This window comes from Talpa europaea, assembly GCF_964194135.1.
Source record: "Talpa europaea genome assembly, chromosome: 14".
NCBI lineage: Eukaryota > Metazoa > Chordata > Mammalia > Eulipotyphla > Talpidae > Talpa > Talpa europaea.
Genome location: NC_140082.1, coordinates 72,437,238 through 72,458,456, shown reverse-complemented (window position 1 = coordinate 72,458,456; position 21,219 = coordinate 72,437,238). Strand labels below are relative to the sequence as shown.

At 46.3% G+C, this 21,219-nt stretch overlaps 1 protein-coding gene across 1 annotated transcript in view; it reads left to right on the top strand.

Moving 5' to 3' along the window:
• Positions 1-21,219, top strand: part of GALNT2 (polypeptide N-acetylgalactosaminyltransferase 2) — a gene marked incomplete at its 3' end in the record, with an annotated part of 177,929 nt that overhangs the window by 141,139 nt on the left and 15,571 nt on the right. The window contains exons 4-11 of the mRNA XM_084253809.1: positions 4,872-4,970; positions 5,163-5,230; positions 5,451-5,516; positions 9,488-9,609; positions 11,700-11,787; positions 14,496-14,583; positions 15,632-15,735; positions 19,656-19,782. Coding sequence (XP_084109935.1) covers positions 4,872-4,970; positions 5,163-5,230; positions 5,451-5,516; positions 9,488-9,609; positions 11,700-11,787; positions 14,496-14,583; positions 15,632-15,735; positions 19,656-19,782 — 762 coding nt within the window. The remainder of the gene's footprint in view (positions 1-4,871; positions 4,971-5,162; positions 5,231-5,450; positions 5,517-9,487; positions 9,610-11,699; positions 11,788-14,495; positions 14,584-15,631; positions 15,736-19,655; positions 19,783-21,219) is intronic.

Genomic DNA, 21,219 nt, shown 5'->3' with positions numbered 1-21,219 from the left:
TAACATATAGTTGTGCAAGCTGACTTGTCAGTGTGAAGACTTACTTCAAACACATAGCAATAAGGGCAGTATGGTGTGACTACAAATAGATGAAAAGAACAGAACAGAAATGGACATGCATATAAAAGTGGTGTGACATTACAAATCAGCAGTGAAATAATGAATTAGAAATTGATGCTGAACAATAAATTGACCATATAGAAAAAGTCAAATTACTTCACCATACCATCCATAAAAATACATATAAGATATAACTAAATACTAAAAACATTTGTAGAGTTAAAACATTTGGAAGAAAATCTACAAGAGTTTATTAATGCCCTTAGATTAGGGATGCTTTTCCTAAATATTACTCCAAAGCCACAATTGGAAAAATAAAAATTTAAAAAAGCATGTTTGACAAAAACAACATACATGAAATAAGAACCTGCCATAGACATGGAGAAGATTTTGGCAAATGGCTGACAAAGGATAACACCTAGAATATACAAATTCCTATAATCAAATAATAATAAGGTTAAAAAAAAAAAACTAAACAGAAGTAGACAGAGTATGAACAGGCAATGAATAGAACACTGCAATCAGCTCAAAGCATGGAGAGATATGTGGCCTCTTTAGTAGTCAGGAAAATGAAAATTAGATGAGACTTTTTCCTACCAATCAGGTTGGCAAAAAATTAAAACTCTGCCTGTATAAAGGATGGTGAGGAGAGGGTACAGGACGAACGCAGGCCCTTGTGGCAGTGAAACTAGGTCCAGCCGCTTTGGAGGGCAGCTTAGCACCATCCAGTAAAGGTCAAGTACATAATCTGTGATTAACTGTCCCACTGGTGGGTAGGTAATGCAGAGAAACTTTTGGACACAAGTGAAAAAAACAGTGCCCACTGCTACATTATTCCTAAAGAAGAGAAATTGGCAATCAACAGAAAAGGAGTAAAATGTGGTGCATTCCTCCAGTGGAAAGTTATAGAGCTGTGAACATGAATGAAGCAGCTCCGTGTGTCCAAATATGTGTTCCCCAAAGTGAGAGCAAGTCATGGCATTGTGTCATCTATCCCCCTCCATCTTGAACAATGGATATATACCTATCTAGTTTACTGAATTTATGGATATATACTGAATTTATGGATATATACCTATCTAGTTTACTGAAAGCATATCTAGGAATAATGAATACCAAATTCAGGATAGTGGCTAGTTACCCTTGGTGACATGGGTATTATGGGTATTATGTGTTATTTCATTTTAATAATCTGAATCAAATGGCAGTGTTGCAAAATATTAAAATTTAACAAAGCTGAGGGGACTGTGCATAAGTGCTTGTGTAATATTTCTGATTCTATGTTTGAAACATTTCCTGTGCTTGTATACACAAGGACATCGGGAGGGCAAGGTTGTCTGGGAATAAGCAGGCAGGCTACCTCTTTGCCCAAGAGCCACGGAATTCACGCTGGTGAATGTATTGTTATCCTGGACTTGACCCTTAGCTTCGCAAACCCAGACTTTTTCTTTTTTCTTTTTTGCTTTCTTACTTGCCTCTTTCTATTTCCGTATTGCTTTCCCTCCGAAGATGTGCATTTGGTTATCTCATCAATATCACCATGAACCCCAAGTATAACATCTGCATCAAAGACATGTCTGCCCTGAAACTAATTTTTTTTTCACCCCGGAGAAGCTCAGGAGCACTTGCCTTTGACATCGGCCAGTTTTTCCTCTAATAGCTAACAAGAGTTCAGATAGCAATAGCCATCTGGCCACAGAGAAATTTAAAACCCAATTAAGAATTAAAAAAATAATTTTAGGGCCTCCCTGGTGGCGTCAGGGTTTCGTCTCAGTGCTATCACTCATGAGGCACGAGTTCTATCCCTGGCCAGGGAGCTGACCCACATGATGCAGCAGACCTCTCTGGGCAGAGAGGGGAGCCCGCTGCTCCCCTCAGCAGTGTATTTCAGTGCATCTGCCTGTTCTGTTCCCCACTCTGTCTCTGGTGAACCCTCTTATCCCCACCACCGCACCTATGGCCTATACCCAGTTCTTCTATGCATAAATAAATAAATCTTTTTAAAAATACACAATTTTATGTATCCAGTTTTTAAAGTCTCCATTTTTCTAGAGAGGAAGTTATCAGAATGACCAGATTAATATTACCCTTGAAATTCAAGAGAACTTGACCTCATACGTCTGACCCAAAGCCCCATCTATCCACTTTCCTGAGCATCACACTGTGCCCAGCTTGTATCGTCTGGGAGAACAAAATTCACTACAAACTCTTTCTGCTGCTGACTTCAAATGAACTGGAGTTTCTACCCAGCTCCAAAGAAAGCTCAAGTATGAAAGTGCCCCTGGCAGCCAGCTCCCCTGGGGTTTCTATATTGGGAGCTCTTTCACTAGCTCTGGAGTTAGTGAAGACCCTGGCAGCTATATTGCTCCTTACATGAAAGATTTATTCTGTTTCTTTTTAGAGAAATTTCTCCCGCCTCCCCCCACCACCACCTTTTTCTTGGCTCAGTGTGAGAACTTACGATCTGAATTCATATACATTCATACATATACTCACCATAGAGCACTGTTTCTCCATTTTTGCTTATTATCCCTCCTTGCCTGAAAAATGGAATACTACTTAAATTTCCTGATTGCCAATTCCTAGCAAAAGTTGGTGCTTATGAATATGTAGACGAATTTTAATAAAATTGATGTGAGTGCAGAATCCCTGTGTGTTCTGAAAAATGTTTGCAGAGTCCCTGAAGACTTCCAAATGCTTTTGGAAGACGAGGCTCCCTACAGAGAAAAGGAAAATGAGAGAATGGGACATGATTGGATCTGTTAAGTTTACTATGATTTGGGCATGAAAAATGCTTCCTTCTCTCTTCCCTTAAATTCTCACATGGCTGCATATAAGCCTGTGTTCAGAAGTCATCCAGCCGGGTCTGCTTCGCTCAGCACGCCCCACTGTGTTGAGTGGGACCTAATTGCAGAGGATGTAGCCTCCTGTAGTGGAGTTCTTATTTCATTAGCATTACAGATTGAGTTCCTGGGAATGCTGGGAATGACATTCTTGGTAATTTGTTTACAGTTGAGCCTTGTGATTCTTACTTCCTTAATCGAACAATCAGCTAATTCTTAAAATGAAAAAAAAAAAAAAAAAAACCACCACCTAGCCTATCAGTCTGCTCATCATTAAAAATTTAGCCATCAGGAGCCATAATGAGGTGCCATATTAATTCCAGAATGTATTTTCCCCCCAAACAATGACTGATATATTATGCAGTTTTCACATGATTAATTAAAGTCAAGCTATCCACATAAACTAAAATAAACACAAGAAGCCCATTTTGCAATTCTGACCTAATTGCTTTTTAATTGCATTGCTTTTCTTGCTCATTTTCAAAATTCGCTGCTTTGAAATCGTTTTTCTAGTCACGAGGGAAAGTTAGTGTCTGTTGACCATTTTCAGGCTCACCCGTTCTGGAGAATTGTTAGTCGTCTGGAAGTTGCTGAGCAGCCACTTTTTGTCCTTACCTGCTTCTGCGCTTTAGGTGTGAACAAGCTCCCAAGCCCTTTCCCTGCTGCTGTCCATTTAAGATGGACGCCTTTGATCCCTGCTGCTGTCCATTTAAGATGGAGCCTGTCCTTCACACTTGTGATAAACAGCATTAAAAGCTAAAGAGCAACACAGGTTTTTAAAATGTGTGTGCCCAAAGATCATGCATGTCAATGTGGAGACACCTTCTGGGGTCCAATTGACAGGACCCTTCCTTACTGCAGGCATGACTTGCCTACCCTTACCACCTTTAGAATTAAAAACCTGACTGGTGAGAACCTACCTGGGGTCAAAGGTGCCTCAGCCCTCTGCCCCGCCTCCTCCAGCCTGGCATCAGTGGGTCAGTACATTGGCGCTATTTTCCTGTCCTCAGGCTGTAAGCCCGAGCCAGCCGGTCCTTTCAGGATCTCTGTGGCATCACCGTTTTTTATACTGGCATGTTCTTCAAGACTGACCCCCAGAGGCTGCCCGAGGGCCCACCTTGCTGGCATCTGCTGAGCCTGATCGTGCCTCTAGTTGTATGCTACTCCAGTATTTTCAAGCCAGAGCTATCAGAGGCGCCTGCTTTTAAAAAAAAAAAAAAAAAAAAAAAAAAACCATTCAGGGTCCTTGCGGTCTGTGTCTGTCTCTAGAGAGCAGGCTTGAGAGAGACCTTATGGTGATCTACCAGTGGTCTGTAGGCCTGGTCCCTGAACTGGCTTTCTTCAGAGGCAAGTCCAGGCTTCTTTTGACACCACTGTGAGTGGAAAGAGCCAGCTGATGGGCTGACAACCCCATGGGCCTGTCCTTCACCCCACACCAGCCTACGCCAGCATCACCTACCTGGTGTGGAGATGCCCTGGCAGGGCAGGGAGTGCGTCCCTGTGTCAGGGTCCAGGAGAGCAGTGGGGTAGAGCCAGGTTCCCAACACAACTTTGTGACGAATCCCCAAAGTTGCACATACTTGCTCTCAACGAAGTCACAAACAAGAAAAGAACAGCAAAGCACAGTTGGTTCCACCCCTCAGAAATAACCACTGAATTGTGCAAAGCCCGTCTCTAGAGGTGTATCTGCATGTGAGAATAAATGGGATTTCACTGTTTTAAAACACTTTTTTTCCCAACATGTTAGAAAAATGTTCTCAATATGTTACTTTTCACTGAAATCTTTCATCTTTTAAAACCTCACTCATGGTGGTTTTCTGTTTCCTGTCCTGCTGTCTCCACCTCAGAATAAACAGGTAACTTGTGCAGTGACAATCCATCCTGGCACATCACTCTGCCTGTGTTCTCAGGGCTTTGCTGTGGCTGCTCTGGACTACTCCTTCAGGGACGATGTTTCTCTCCTTTCAGGTGTCAGCGGAAGCAGTGGCGGGTGGACCTGCCGGCTACCAGCGTGGTGATCACGTTTCACAATGAAGCCAGGTCGGCTTTGCTGAGGACAGTGGTCAGGTGAGGCCGGGAGGAGCCATGCTCACCCATTTGTTGCAGCTCCTGGCAGGAGGTGCTCCTTGGCAGGGATGTGACCATGGGGCCCTGTGGGGTGCACTGAATAGGCAGCTCATGGGACCAAGATAGGAGAATTCCTTACCCTAATGACACCCCTACCGGACCCACCACTTTTATCTTTCTGTCTTTTCTCAGTGTGCTCAAGAAAAGCCGACCCCACCTCATCAAGGAAATCATCTTAGTGGATGACTACAGCAACGACCGTGAGTACTGGTACCAGTGTCCCCCTGCATCTGACGCCCCTCCTGGTTGCCAGCCCCTACTGGAATGCAGAACTAACAACCAGTTACATGAAAAGGCCAGACAGCAAGGCAGGGGAGCCCAGAGATGATCAGTTCATAGATGATCTGGAACACTGTGCTTGAATACAAATCCCATGATAAATTTGAGGTTCAAAATGCTCTGCTTGGTTTCTTTTCCTAGCTGAGGATGGAGCTCTCTTGGGGAAAATTGAGAAAGTGCGGGTTCTCAGAAATGATCGGCGAGAAGGTAAGATTCTCTTCTTCACTTAGTACCAAGACAGTTAAATTTGGACTTTTCCTGAGCCCAGTAATAACTAAAAAAAATATTTCAGCTGAAAGAACAATTAACTGTCTAGTCTTTTGTCTGTCTCCTTCCAACCAAGCCTCTTGGGAGCCTGTCACAGTGAGCATAGGAAGGGCATTCAAAGCCTAACTAATTGAAATTGTTTGTATACCAGGCCAAGAGTTCAAATTACATTTTTATTTATGCATTTGGAAAATTGGCTTCTCTCTTTCTTTTGCAACCTGCAGAGTCTTATCAGTCCCTTGAGTACTAGAATTTAGAAGAAAAGCAAAGATTTAGCAATGAGAAGTTTAATGATCCCATGCTCCAGGCATTTGATAAAATAACTGGGATTCAACTTTGACAGCCTGCTGAAGGTGAACCATCCAAAAAGGGGAGAATGCACTGCAATTACATGATTATTGGATTTTGCAAATGCCAGCCTCAAAACCTGCTGTCAGTCCTGTCTGTGCTAGGGCTGGGTCACCTAGTCTATCCTACTGGCAGTTATAAGAGAGACCCCAGACACTTTGAGGTATCTGGAAAAGAAGCTAGAATCACAATGTAATTACTACCCAGTGCATCAGTTCTGTTAAGAGAGAGCTTGGTGGTTAGATTCCAGATTCTTCCATAGTCTTGAGAAATCTTTCAGTATAGGAAAATTGCACAGTTATAAGACATGTGCTTTTTTGCCTCTTGTTCCTGGAGCACTGGCTCTGTCTTTGATCTGCGCGTACTCTCTTCTCACTCCTGTGTAAGCCAGCTAGGGTCATGGAATGCCATTTTTCTTAGCAAAAATCTAATCAGTCAAAAAGAGCCTTTTTGGTGATGCCATAAGTACCATATTTTAACCAGCTAAGATCATCAGTCCAGATGTTCAAGATAAATAAGCAGTGGGATCAGTCTTTGCTTACTGGACTCAACACCTGCCTCCAAACAAAAATCTTGAGAGCAAACAAAAATCTCACATTGTGTTTGCCCCTAAACAAACTACATAATAATTCTTTGAATTTAAACTCAAGGTGTCTGCTGATACAGGGGTGAAAAAAGAAGAGAAGGGGGAGAAAGAGACATTATTTTTTTTATGTTGGTATTTTGTAACTGACAGGTCACTTGCTCTCCTTATCAGAGAATGCTTTGACCTGTTTAGAGTCAAAATAGTACTTCTTAATGTACATTTTCCATTTGCTTTAAGTTGGGATGTTCATTTTGGTGAGAGCCCATTTTGATGCTTTATTTTGGGAAGGGATGAAGAGCGGCACTTTGGGAAGCCAGATTATTTAGGCCTTTGTGGTACAAGTGAAGTACGTGAGAGTTGAGTGAGAAAATGCACGTATTCCAAGATGTATTTGTGCTTTGTGTGTGTGTGTGTCTTATATATTTAGGCAGTACACAAGTGATCATAGTGATGTTACTAAATGACAGAGAAAACTGGTTATATAAAATGCTGTGTTAGTGAAGCAGTAGCCTTAGTTTCAGTATTACATCTGAGGATTTTGCCAGTGATTTCCTCATCTGGCTGTTTTATTAGAATTATCTGAAAGAACATAAAAGATGATCATACCCATATTCAGCCCACAGTTGAATAAAATTTCTGAATTTCTCAGGATGGGGCCTGACTATATGCATTTTAAAAAAAGATTTTATTTACTTACTTTGGCATAGAAGAACTGCGGTGTAGGCCAGAGGTGCAGGGGGTGAGAGGATTCTCCAGAGACAGTAAATTTATTGAAATACACTGCTAAAGGGGAACAGTGGGCAAGACAGAAGAGGTCTGCTGTGCCATGGGGGTTATTTCCCTGGCCAGAAATAGAACTCAGGCTGTCACAGTGATAGTGCTGAGACTTAACCCCTAGGTTCACCAGGGAAGTCCCCATCTACATTTTTAAAACAACTTAGATGTATTTTGCAAATCGAAAACCTAGTCCTTCTCTCTCGTTTCACAGATGGAAATATTAAAACCCAAAGAGGATAAAGTAGCTTTCTCAGGGATATATAGCTGTCCTGTCAGGTGAATTTTTTCATCTCAGATCATAGCAATTTTCAGTTCTGGGAGATCCATTTGACTCCAGTATAGTTTTCATTTCTCTGCTGAGATTCACCACCTATTTGGTCATTACAGTCATCTTTTCATTTGAGTTATTGGATAGAGTTAGGATAATAGCTGCTTTAAAATCCCTGTTTATTAATTCCTATATCTGGGTCATTTAAGGGCAAGTTTCTGTTGACATTTTTTTTCCCTTTTGGCATTGTTCACAATTCTGTGTTTCTTCTCATATCTAGTAATTTTTTATTTCATAATGAAATTGTGAAGGATATGTTGTAGAGACACTGAATTCTGCTATTTTTCTCTGAAGAGTGTTGATCTTTGTTCTACTGAGCAGTTAGATTACAGGGTGGTAACCTTGAATTTGTATAACCTTGTCTTTATACTTCGCTAAGAAGAGTGTATATTTAGCAGATCCCTTATTCTTAGATACAGACTGTTTTCCTAAATGTGTTCCTGCTGGGGTTCCTTGTAGAATTGAGGTATTTATGAAGCCCTTCTAACTTGGCAGGACTCATGTTCCGGTCTTAAGGTACTGTTGTGGATAACACCTGAAATCCCAGTTCTATCTTCTAGTTATTTCTTGACACCTTGACATCCTTTTTGTCAGGAGTCAGTCAGTTTTAAAGGGAGGTTCTCACCAGATTTGGGACTTAACCTACTTTTCAGGATTTCTTCCTATAGTTCAATACACTCTGGAAGCCCCGTACTCTGTCTCAGCCAGAAAGACTGCATTGCAGTGTACTGGAGAAGAATCTCAGGGGAAACATGCTGGACCAATGGATTTCCCGTCATGTGATTTTCTTCTTTTAAGGGTTGAATCCTCTCTAGTTTGTGTCTCCTTCTTGCTATTTTTCTGGCCCTTCTCTACTTTGCTCAGAGTTTATAATTGCTACCTGAGCATTGGCTTGCTTAATACAAGCTGCTTTGCAATAGCAGAACTGGAACTCTTTTGTCTTTTTTCCCTGCTGTAGCATGCAGCTCTATGAGAATCATTAAAAAGTCATTTTGACTGCTGTGTTTTAAAGGCACTTGAAACACTTGGAATAGTCCGTTCGTCTTCATATGTGAAGTCCAGCATACATAGCCAAAACCATTGATGACCTAGGGATAAATATACTATTTATGATAGGGCCTTATATGATAACAAAAAGATACATATTGTTAACAGATCACAAATATATAGATATGTAATTTGCTCAATAGTGTTACTAATTTTTTTAAATTAATGATATACCATTATTTCACATCCTTGTTTGTTTTTTCACAATGCAGGATTTCTCCCCTTACATGTGGGTCACCTAGTTTTCCACCACCAAAGTGCCCATTGTCCACCATAGTCATTGTCCTCTCCTCCCCTAGTATAACTAATTTTGTCTAAAGAGCAAACAGTAGGGCATTGTCATTCATATTATTTGACTTGTGATAAGTCTTAGAAGACAAAGATGTTTGGGACATTGTTGCCATTAAATTATCACCATTAAAATCGGCACCATTAGCACTTGAAGTGTCTGGGTTACACACCTTCTTTAACCCAGTTAATTAGAAATCTCTGTCGCCACCTCAAAGGAAAGCAGTTTTAAAGTTCCACATTCCATCTGCTTGATAAAACAGACTTCAATTATGTAAAGGTCTTTCTCAGAAGGCATCTAAGACGGCTGTCTGTTCAGTTCTCCAATTAACTTAAAAAGAAAAAGTGTGACAGAAACCCTCCTTAGTGACTATAGGGCAGTCCTGCTCCCACCACTCATGTTTGCAATAAACTCTGCCCAGCGCAGGAGATGCAGAGCCCTGTGAGGGGAGTTGATGCCCGTGTGCTGTTCTATTGCCTTTTTGTCTCATGTGCTGGGTTTCCCCACCTGATGTGCTTTTGAATTCGCTTCCACAGGCCTGATGCGCTCGCGGGTCCGCGGAGCTGACGCAGCCCAGGCTAAGGTCCTGACATTCCTGGACAGCCACTGTGAGTGCAACGAGCACTGGCTGGAGCCCCTCCTGGAGAGGGTGGCCGAGGTGAGTGTCTCAGTGAGAAGAGCCCAGGCTGGAGCTGTGTTTTTCCTTGGTGCTGCAGAGGGAGAGGAGCACTACTGGGACTTTTGTTTTAGTCACTAAGGGGAACTACCTGTAAGGAGGATAACCACTTGGCAGGTAGGAAGTGCACGTCAGCTCGGGGAAAGCCTGGCCAGCTTAAGACTGTCCCTGACTTAGGAGACTCTTCCTTCCTTGCCTGCAGCTTTGCAACCAAGTCTGAAAATACTGCAAAAGGGATAAGATGCTTTCAACAGGGCTTGGCATTTGCAATTTGAGTGTTTGCTGCTGTTGCTGCTGGCTGAGGGCTGGGAGTCTCAGCTGGGGAAGTTCAGGGAGGTCAGCAGCCTCACCCAGTGCTGCTCACTGCAGTGGTGGCTGAAACCACGAGGGACAGAGGGAGGCCTAGGGTGATCCAGGGCATGCTGTGTGCACCTTGGTCTTCTAGAATCAACCTCTCTAGTACTAGTTTTCACCTTATGTCACTTCTTGCTTTCAACTTGTTTTATTGACTCTTTTTCCTCCCTAAGAAAGTGACAAAGCAAACTTAATGAAAGTGCTGGAGAAATCCAAAATGAGCAGATCATTCTTTTGACAACATAGCAAGCTTAACTGATGGGCAGTAAGTCATCAAATACCAAATAACCTCAAAGTACTAGTAATTATGATAATTACATTCACTACTCTTTCTTCAGTCCTAATTGCGTGCTGGACATGTTATACATGACTATAATCCAGGAATTACAACCTCATTTGACAGAGGAGGAAACTGGGTGGGGCTCAGGGAACATGAGTTACTTATCCCAAAACCGTGCAGATGGCAGAGCTCAGTTCACCAGCTGCCTATACCCAAGCCCTCATATCTCTGCACACATCTGCCTGAAACAAGTCCCCATCCTGGACTCCCACCCTGACTTCTCCCTCTACCAGACTTCCTCCCAGAAGAGCAGAAGCAACCAGAGAGATGACAGTGTGTGATGATATCTCAGGATTATCTCACATGCTCCCTCCTAAAGGAAGGACAGAAAAAGTTGAGAATATTGAAGTCCACTGATTCCAGTGACATCAAAAGAGAGAATGATGAAGTGGACCTAGAAGTGGAGCAGACTAGACCCAGCTACAGCAGGATTTTATTCTTTGCTGTTCCACGCGGTCGACAGAGCTTTTGTGCCCAGCAAATTTGCACCTAACCTTTGGTGTTAGAACTGGATATTATTCTCTTAGTGTGTCCCCTCTGATGTACAGTGTTCTTGGGAGCTCTGCTGATTCTCTTACTAATTTGCTTTTCCCAAGTCTTTCTTCTGGCTAACATGGGTTCTCTAAACAACCGGAGGATAACACTCTTTTGTTAACTCTCAGGATGGGGCAGCGTCTCTCACTAGCTTCAGCCATTTGAATTTAGAAAGGCAGGTTAAAAAGGCTTATGTCCACAAATGCTTCCCAAGGACAATGACAGTGGCCACGTAAAGAGCCCTGCCCACCAAGGGTGGGGGCGGGGGGGGTCTTTTTTTTTTTTTGGTTTGGAGGAGATGCAGGAAAGGAGTCTGGCCTTCTCTGGTCAGTTCTGTAATAATGCCGCGCTCCCCACATCACACCCACCTCCTGTGCCCAGAGAAACAGAGTCCTAGTTTTATTGTGTGGGCTGTGCTGTGAGTTCATTCCTGAGGTGACTGCACGCAGCTCTCAGTGTTTCAGGTTCAGCTCAACTTAGATTCTGCCAATAGAAAGCTTCCCTGTGCTTGAAGTTTTGACATTTGGGAAAACCAGAGGGATCCTGGGGCACATGGGTGCCGCCCTGGCCTTCAGTGGGTGAACATAGGCCCAGCCTATCCTGAGGGCATGGTGTCTCTTCTCTGCACGGGCTCTGACCGCCTGCATCAGAAGGGATGCCTGTGTGATGGTGCAGGCAAGGCCCTCTGATGGGGCCCGGGTCTCCATGGGCCTAGGGTGGTGGACAGGTGGCAAAAGGGGCAGTTGGTTTTCACTGAAACTACCTAACACCCAGGCCTCTTTCTTATGTGGTTGTATTCTTTGCTGTGCTCTTAATACCCGCTCTCATCCTTTCTTTATTTCAGGACAGGACCCGGGTGGTGTCACCCATCATTGATGTTATTAATATGGACAACTTCCAGTACGTAGGGGCATCTGCTGACTTGAAAGGCGGTAGGTGCCCCTTCCCGTCTGCCCTGCTTGCTCTTCGGTCCACACCGCTGTCTGAGCCCTGCTCCCTCTCAGCGCGGGGAGTGACAGTGACGGCAGCTTCACACCGCCAGCACATGTGCTCCGAGCACAGAGCACATGTGAGCTCAACAAGCAGAACCTCATCAAGAGAGCGAAAAATAGCCTGCTTCCCTCCAAGAGCTTCCTGTGTTCCCTGCTCTTCCTTATCTCTTTGACCTTCTGTTGCTGTTGTGACACATGTGACTTCGTACACAGTTTTTATGTCATTTTTAATCACAGAGGATTAGGCCTTCCCTGCTGGGCGTCTGGGATGCAGCGACGCCAGGGCTGACAGGCAGTACCACATGGCTTGGGTTTATGGCGCTGAAGGAGCGGGAGCCCATCTCTGCCTCTTCTCTCTCACCAGCTCTCCTCTGACATCTTGTGTCTCCTTGATGGCAAACCCATCTACCTGTCACCCTTTGGTGCCACTTAACCCTTTCAGGTCAAGTCTCTGTCTCCCCCCCCCACCCCCCACTCCTCAGACCCCCCCATAAGGAGGGATGTGCCAGCCACATAGTGTGGTAAAGGGCAATGACAGCAGCTCCAAGCGCCAGGCCATCAGCGAGAGATCAGTCCTACTGGGAGAACCACCATACCCTGGGATGCATAAAATCAGGAAAGATTTATAGCAAATGGTGAGAAGGACTTGGGGCTTTAAAGAGGACAGGTCCTTAGCTACCAAAAAGGCCTAAGTGTTCAAAATGTCTTCTTTCCCTGAGGATTTTATAAGAACTGAGTTCGATGGGCTGTCTTTCTCCCTCAGCAGCTGCTTCTGTCTGAGCAGATGTGGAGACAATGAGGTGCTCTGGAATGGGGGAGGGGGGTGCAGGTCTCCTGTTCGGTCAGAAGAAGGGAGGCAGATTTACTCTGAGCGTTTTATGACATCCATTTAGAACAAAAAAATCAACAAAAAAAATCTGTGTTTTTAGCAGATTCTTAAATTCTAATGCCACTAAAATAATAATGAACATTCAAAAAATGAACACAGAACCTGTCAACTGGTAGGTGAGGCCTTTGCATTCTTTGTTAATAACAGCCTGGATGCCTGCTGTTTCTCCATTGGTGTTTGTGCTTTGGAAGTGGCTCTCTGCAGCAGGCAGAGCCCGACTTCTCATGGGCACCAGTGCCTGGGCCTCACCAGTGTCTGTGAGTGTCCTTTCCTGCTGCCACCCCCAGCCACTCACTCCTTCTCCGCCTTAGCCTGCAGTGACAGCAAGCAGTGGGAGCTGGGGGATCTTTTTGGTCTCCTGCCTCTGAGTGAGCCATAAATATGCTGTGCCATCCCAGGAGGCCCTGAGCCTCTACCTCCTGTTCTCTCCTCTTCAGGCTACCGACACACGGTTGTCGGAGTGCACACACCCCAAATCCAGAGCACACAGATGAGAAATCCAAACTTAGGCATTGCTGGTAAAAAACCAGATGGCCGGGCCTCCCCTGGCGGTGCAGCGGTTGAGCGCTGGGCTGCGAAGCTGCCCACAGCCTCTGCAGCGCCGGTTCTATCCCCGGCCGCTGGGGAGGGTCCCACATGGCGCGCAGACCTCTCCTGCCGCCCGCTGCTCCCCTCAGCAGTGTACTTCAGTCCTTCTGCCTGCTCTCCTCCCCGCTCTGGCTCTGGTGAATTCTCTCACCCTCCTGCGCTTCTGACTGTACCCAGTGATTGTATAAATAATAAATATATCTTTAAGAAAAAAAACAAAAAATCCTGATGGCCAGGAGCTTAAGAGGCCCAAGCTGAAAGGTAGATGGCCCTGGGTTGGTTAGTTCTGGCCATTGGTCCCTTGGAAATGCAGCCCGATGAGCCACATGTTGCCAAGAAGTGGGCTCCTCATGTGTCCCCAAGTAGGATATGCTGACGGCCTTGGCACAGTGCAGGGGGCCTTCTGAGTAAGGGCAAGACCTGGGTGCTGTGGGTCAGGGGTCTGCAATGCCAGAAACCCCAACCCAGTTCCAGGCCCAGGCTCTGCTGTCCAGAGCAGCCTGTGGATTCTAATAGGGAATCAGGATAAATGCCAAATGTTCCAGAAATTGATGCTTGCCTGCCCACTTTGCTATTTCTTTGGGCTCATTTTCGTCTAGAAGTTTTCCTTCTCCCACCTTGCCCCATTCCGTTCTTGGCATCTGGAGTATGATTCCTTTGCTGTCAAGATACTGATGTGATCAAGTTCACAGAGAATCTATAACCTTGTCCCCTCCCTGCACCCCTTACCTTAGGCTGGCTGGTAGGTTATTTTCACCCCAGTCCTGTTTTTTGACCTCCTTACAGCCCTCGCTGTACAGTGGTATCATCACACAGACCCCCCTTCTGTTCTTATTTCACACTTATTCTGATCGTCTTAATGCACCTTAATTTTAGAAACACCTGACCCACATTTTTTGTTTGGGGGAAGCTCTTTGAGAAGAGAATATTTCAGTGTACCCCTCCCCACCCCCATACCACCCCTCCAGCTTCTCTCTGAATTCCACATCTTTGTTCTTTGGCATTTGGGCATTTTTTTTGTTTTGTTTTGGTTTGGTTTTTGCCTGTATGTGGTTTCCAGTGAGACTTACGTAAATACCAAATATTTTTAAGCTGTGAGGGACTGCGATGCCGGGAGCCAACCACAGCCAGTTCTTGTCAGCTCTGTGTGTTCCTTTTCTGGGATCGGCAGGTTTTGACTGGAACTTGGTGTTCAAATGGGATTACATGACACCCGAGCAGAGAAGATCCCGGCAAGGGAACCCCGTCGCCCCCATAAAGTAAGTACCAGGCTTGCTTCAGGGTGCTCCTCACAGGTAAAGTCTCAGACCCTGGCCCCACGTTCCCTAGAGGCCTAGTTGAGCTCGTCCCCCTCAGCCTTGTCCTAGCTCAGGAGTCACGTCTGCCACCAGATCACAGAATAAAGTGCTCTGAGATTTTGCTTCCTCTTGTGGAGTGTGACATGTCCATGCAGTAGAAAGCCAGCCTGCCATCTGTGTCCCTCCACGTGTGTAACAGGGCATTTTCTGCGGCATCCAGGGGCTCCAAGTTGACCTCAGGGACCAGGGAGGGTCTGTAGACCAGGTGTGTATCAGACCCCCTTCCGTGCCCAGCCTGAAGGTGCCCCCTCCTCAGCAGGCCTCTACTCACCCTTCCCCTGGGGGAAGCGGTTGTCCTCATTAGCTCCCGGCTTGCTGTGGGTACACTTTGGGGGACAGGAGACCACCCGCAGCCAGGCATGAGCATGGAGGTGCTTTACCTTAGATATAGAAGGGGCTGCCATGGGCTGCCCACGCCCCTCGGCTGCCCAGCACCTGCGGCGTGCTGTGGACTTTCCCACTTGACATTAAATCCTCAAGCTGCTACTGAGAACAAAGGGACTTGCTGCACATGCTGCTGTTAACCCCTTCCAGTCTGATGAGGGGAGGACAGAAAGGGGCCTGCTCCAGGGTAGGGGCAAAAAGATGGCAAATACACTGAGCATTTCCTCAGTGTGCAAATGCATTTCGTGTGTTGCTGTTTGCAATCCTCTGAGGAAAATTTCCTTAGTGTCAGTGAGCATTCCAGGCCCAGCCAACAGTCACTCTCTCCAGGGGAGACTCAGCTCAGCCCCTTGCACTGTGGAAGCATCTGGGCTAGTGGGGAGGCATTTGAACACAGCAGTGGTAGAGCAGAGAGAGGGGCCCCGGAGCTCTGTCCCAAGCACAATGGCTGTGCTGATATTTTTCAGATCAGCTTGCAGTGCTGACCTTAGTGGGAAGAATGCTGGCTATCTCACCTTAACCTTCAGCTTCTCCCTCTCTCCCCCACCCCTTTCTGTCTCCTTAGAACCCCCATGATTGCTGGAGGGTTGTTCGTGATGGATAAGTTCTATTTTGAAGAACTGGGGAAATATGACATGATGATGGATGTATGGGGAGGCGAAAACCTGGGTATGTATTAGTCTTGTGTCTTCACATTCTTGTTTCCAATTCTGGTGAAGCCGTGGCCTTTTCCTGCCCACCAAGAGGGATACAAATGAAAGATGGAAGTTTGAAGAGATTGTTAGGCAAGAGTTTGTGGCACGTAGGGTGCCATTTGGAAGAAGTTTCAAAGACACTGGAGTTTATGAGACAAAATTAGTCCCCCTGTGAGGATAAATAACACTTCAAAGTGTCGGGCTGGGCACAGAAATGTGCAGACCTAAGGGTGCAAGATGCCAGGGTATAGGTCAGGTTCTTGGAGGAGAGAAACTACAAACACTTTTAATGTCATTTGAATCCCAGGAACACATGCTCACAAAACTGGGGAGCCATTTCAGGCCCTAGGGTTCATGGGTAGCCACATTGAACAGAAAGTGAGCTCTGGAGGGCTCTCGGGTCATGGAAACCAGCTGGGGAGGGGCCCAGGCAGTCAGCCCTTCTTGACTGCTCTGTGAGGGACCCTAATTTGGTTGGATTTACTTTTTTCTAAATAACCTGTTTAATAACATTTTTATCCAGGTGTAGGAACAAAACTATATAGACGTTGGACTGTATTGGTAGCTGCATCATATTTACTGTATAAAGATGAAAACTTTTGTCTTGTTTAGGGTTCATTTTGTTTCACTTGAAGCGTCTAACTTCAGGTGCTTGGGGTTCCCAGCCGATTCTTCTCAGCTCTTAAAGGCTGTGAAATGGCACTCACCCTTGTGGTTGTGGAGACAGGCTCTGGAAGGACAGGGAGAGGAGGGGGAAATCAGGCCACTGTCACTTTTTGAAGTTTTCACTTGTAACAGAGACTTTGATGGGTTTTGTTAGTTTAAAAGGAAAGACTAAATGAGCTTATCATTGTTCTCTCATTTTGTGATGTTGAAGTTCGTGGTAGCATCTCTGTGGAGCATTCCTCTGCCTCGGCTTGATGTTGAAAGGTTCTTTAGACTCAGTAATTACACTGGCGTGAAAGACCATGAGTCAAGCTCCTTTTGGGTATTTTTTAAGGCTGCGTTGACAGGCAGGCAGGACTTGAAGTCTTTGAGGACAAAGGTTTCAGAAGACTCCTTAACCATCTGGGGAGAATTCTGAGTCACCCTCACTGCAGAGATGTCCCCTGATGGCTCAGCGGAGACGGGCCAGCCAGGACCCCGTAGGACATCACCTAGGCGACCATTTCCCAGAAGCACAGTGGGGTTTGCAGAGGTGTGTGCGATGAGCTGACAGCACTGGTGAGGTGAGGACATGCAGCCAGGCTTGTTATGGTGAAGAAAGTGTATTGTTTAAATACCAAAGGAAATATTTCACTCAGAGACCAGAGAAAAGGGAGAGAATTTTTTTTTTTTTAATTTGGTTTATTGTTGGGTTGGCTTGACTTTTTTTTTTTTTTTTAAGATTTATTTATTTATGCTTACAAGAACTGGCATGTAGGCCAAAGGTGCAGGGGGTGAGAGGATTCACCAGAGACAGAATGGGGAACAGAAAGGCAGACTGACTGAAACACACTGCTGAGAGGAGCAGCAGGTGAGTCAGGAGAGGTCTGCTGTGCCATGTGGGGAGCTCCCTGGCCGGCCCGGGATCGAATTCGTGCTGCAAACACAGCAGATAGCTTCCCAGTACTGAGACTTAACCCCTTGCACCACCAGGGAGACCCTCGTTTTGACTTTTATGGAGTGCACCCTGCCGGGATGCAGCCTGGCATCTGCTGGCCCCCTGCTGGCTATAGAGAGGACCCTCTCAAGTAGCCTTAGTAGCCTTTTAGTTTCTTCAGAGGCTGAGCAGGCACAAGGGCTTTGGCAGGATAAGTCCTGGTGTGAGCCTCCTTTCTCGGGGTGCTCTGTGTGCACCACTAGCCACTGTCCAGCTTCTGTGGGTGTGTATCAGGAAAGAGGGGTTTTGGGGTGACTGAAGAAATCCAAGCAATCTCCTCCAAGTGTGTGTCACCAGAGTCTCTAGAGCTTGTTTCCCTAGCTAATGATGTAAGTCTAATACACGCAATTAAAAAGAAGGGCAGAGAGCCTGTTAACCAGCTACTGTGAGGATTTGGGCTCCTGGGGAACATTTTTTGTCCTTTTTGACTAAATGCTAAATGCTCCCAGCGTATCCTCTCATTTCATGCTTTTTTGAAGGGCCCAGGCTCCCCCATACTCTTGGAGCTAGTCATTAGCAGAGCCAGAATTCGAGCACAAGCTGCCTAATTAAAAAGCCACCAAGTTATATTTGAGTAATCATCCCTCAGTTATAGGGCTCAAGCGAAAGCAGAATTGAATGTAGTTGTACGTGTACTTGGCCTTAAAACCTCCAACCAAATCTCTGCAGATCCTTACTGCTTTACTAGACTCTCTACTCAGAGAGCTAGAAGGCCTGCTGAGCCCCCAGTTTTGAATTTTCCAATTAGGCCAATGTATATTTAGATTTTATTCCATAAATACAAGGAACTTATTTTCTTGGACACTGAAATGGACAGTGTAACTCTTCACTGTATCGACTTAGATGGTTATGACCGTGTTTAATACTATGAGAGAATCACAGGCCCATAGCAGCTACATGTATCACTCACTCCTAATGAGTGAGGTGTTTCCTGCACTTGGATTTGCTGGACCTGACATAAAACTCTGGCACTTCTGCCCCTAAGCGGGCTCTCACCCCTCCCACCTTGCAGCCGGGGTCTCTGCAGCACGTACCCCAGCAGCTCACTTCGTAGTCTGGGGCGACCCTCCCGTTTCTGAGCCATCCCAATTGGCAGCAGTGACTGCTTGTTCTGTAGCTTCTGTCTTGCAAAATGATGTAGAGGAAATGCCCTTTTATACAAACCTCATGAAGTCTTTCAGAAAAAAAATTTGACCTTTTAGAATATTACATCTTGATATTTCTGTTTAACCTCAATTTCTCGCATCCAGTCGGACCTCTGACTCAGGCGACGGTTGCTCAGAATGGGTGGCGAGGAGTGCAGGAGCCTGCATGCCCCAGAAGTCACCCATGTGTGGGGAGTGTCTTCCAAGTATATATGCTGGGTGTGGGGGGGGTGTATATGTATGTGCAAGTGCGTGTGCATCAGAGGCCCTGCACTTTGTATTTCCTCACTCCTCTGGATAGAGTTTGTACTGAGGCAGGTGAAGAGTCACCTTCATGAAGTCCATTGGTTACTGACTGGCAAGAGGCCATGACACTTTGAGGTATCTGTCTATTACTCGGGTGTCCTTGGTCACTACCATAATCCATAAATCACCTGCAAATTTGCCAGGTGGCTTGAGGCCTGTGAATGCACAAGGACAAACCTAATTTTTGCAATTTAAGGTAAGAGATTTTTTTTCCTGGATGGGTAAAGCCCAGGGGCATACTCATGCTCAGTGCATTTGAAGTCTCTTTAGAGGAAGATGTTGTATGCAGCGGCCTGTTAATCCACTGTTGAAGCTTAGCTGTGGGCATTTCACGCTTTCTGATTCATACACTGCCTCAGTGTTGCTTTTTCTAGCCATGTTGATATAAGCACGTGATTCCCATGATCATGGAGCTAGCAAAGAATTCAGTGCAAGCATCATCCACTGATGCTTGTGATCTTCCAGGGATATGTCTGATCTCATCCCAGTGAGCCTTTATATGCAAAAGAGACAGTCACCCTTGTTTCTAGTGTGAAACAGTCACTACAGTCAATCTCATTAAAACATCACCCACACATTCTGGATTGTGCCACGGAGCCTCGAAACCCGGGACATGTCAGAGTCCCAACTGTGGAAAGTGCAGGACCATGTACCGGGCAGAGGCGTGTTCCTTATTCACACCTCCCTGAGCAGTACGGGGCGCAGTGGGATGGTGGTGGGTGGGCATCTGCACCCAGCCGGGGTGGCAGTGTTCAGAGCAGCCCCAGACCCTCTGGTCACCCCCCATCTCATTCTTCTCAGAGATCTCATTCCGCGTGTGGCAGTGCGGTGGCAGCCTGGAGATCATCCCCTGCAGCCGTGTGGGCCACGTGTTCCGGAAGCAGCACCCCTACACTTTCCCGGGTGGCAGCGGCACTGTCTTTGCCCGGTAAGTGTTGGAGAGGCTGGGTCGGGGACCACAAAGTTGGCTGACCACCATCCAGACCAGAATGGCTCTCGAACAGCATGGGGACGGAGTGTCACTTAGCAGTCACAGGGAGACACGACCACTCGGTGCCTCGCACAGGGTTTCTGCTGAGTGAAAGATGCCAGACTCAGGTGATTTACTGTACAGTTCCTTCATGGGACAGTCTCAGAAAGACGAAATGATGTGGTGGAGGATGGACCCGTGTTTGCTAGGGGTGGGGGAGGGCAAGAGGGCCTCCAAAGGAACGAGTCAGGGGGCTCTTGGGGGTGGAGGATGGACTGTCCTGCGGCCTGATGTGGTGGTCACCCAAAGCCCCCTGCCTGTGTGAAATCTCATAGCAATGTCCAGCCCCCAAATGAGGGAAAACGTTATTTTAAAGAAGAGAACAGATGCTTCTTTATTACCAATTACCTTTCAAGTACAGTCTACAAACAATATTAAAGTCAAGTTGAAAAGACATCATGAGATACAGATATGACTCATGAAAGATAATAGGTATATTTTAGCAAACAAGATGATGTCAAATGAAGAGCTTTTTGAAGAAAAATAGCAAATTAACAGTCAGTGGCACCACATTTTCCCCTGGGAATTCTTCTAGGAGCTAAAAGATAAAATGGAGTACAAGTCAGCAAGCCTGGCCACAAGGGAGGGGGGTAGCAAGCCCTCCACCCCCACCCGCACAGCCAAGTAAGATTGCTCCAAACACTCACAAAGGCTGTGAAAAGGGAAAAGGTGGGCCTGGCATCAGCTATGTTGGGAGGAGGGGCGAGGGGGCAGGACATGTGCACGGAAGGGTCCTTCGAGTTGGAGGCACTGGTGTGAAACCTGCATGTTGGGAGCGACTTTCCCGGAGCCTGGAGCCCTGGGGGCGCCGGGCTGAGTCAGGTGAGTGCAGTGTGACTAGGGCCTAGTCTGTGAGGGACTGAGCCCGGGGGCAAGACCTGAGCTGACCTGTGTGGTGCACCCCTGCAAGTTGTGGGAAGCTGGGTTTTGCTGTTGGGGGAAGCTATTGGGTGTTTTAAGCAGGTACCCCTTTCTTATTTAGGCTTTAGAAAGGTCTTCTGTCTGCTGGGCAGAGGCTAGTGGTGCAGTGACACTAGGATGAATGGGCCCACTGCAGGGTCAGAGGCAGGGGAACGCCTAGGACCTGTCATCAAACCCCAGAACAGAAGAGGGGCCCCATAGCAGAGGTGTAGCTGCGCTCGTCACTAGGGCCAGGCCCCGCTCGCTCCTGAGGCAGTGACAGGAAACCAGAGCGAGGAATTGAGGGCACACCCAGGCTTGGGCACAGGACCCCACTGATGGGGCGCCCCTGCTGAGACAGACACGACACCCTACTGGTTTAGAGTCCGGTGGGGTAGGTTGGGGGCAGGGGGAATGACTAACATACCTCTTGCT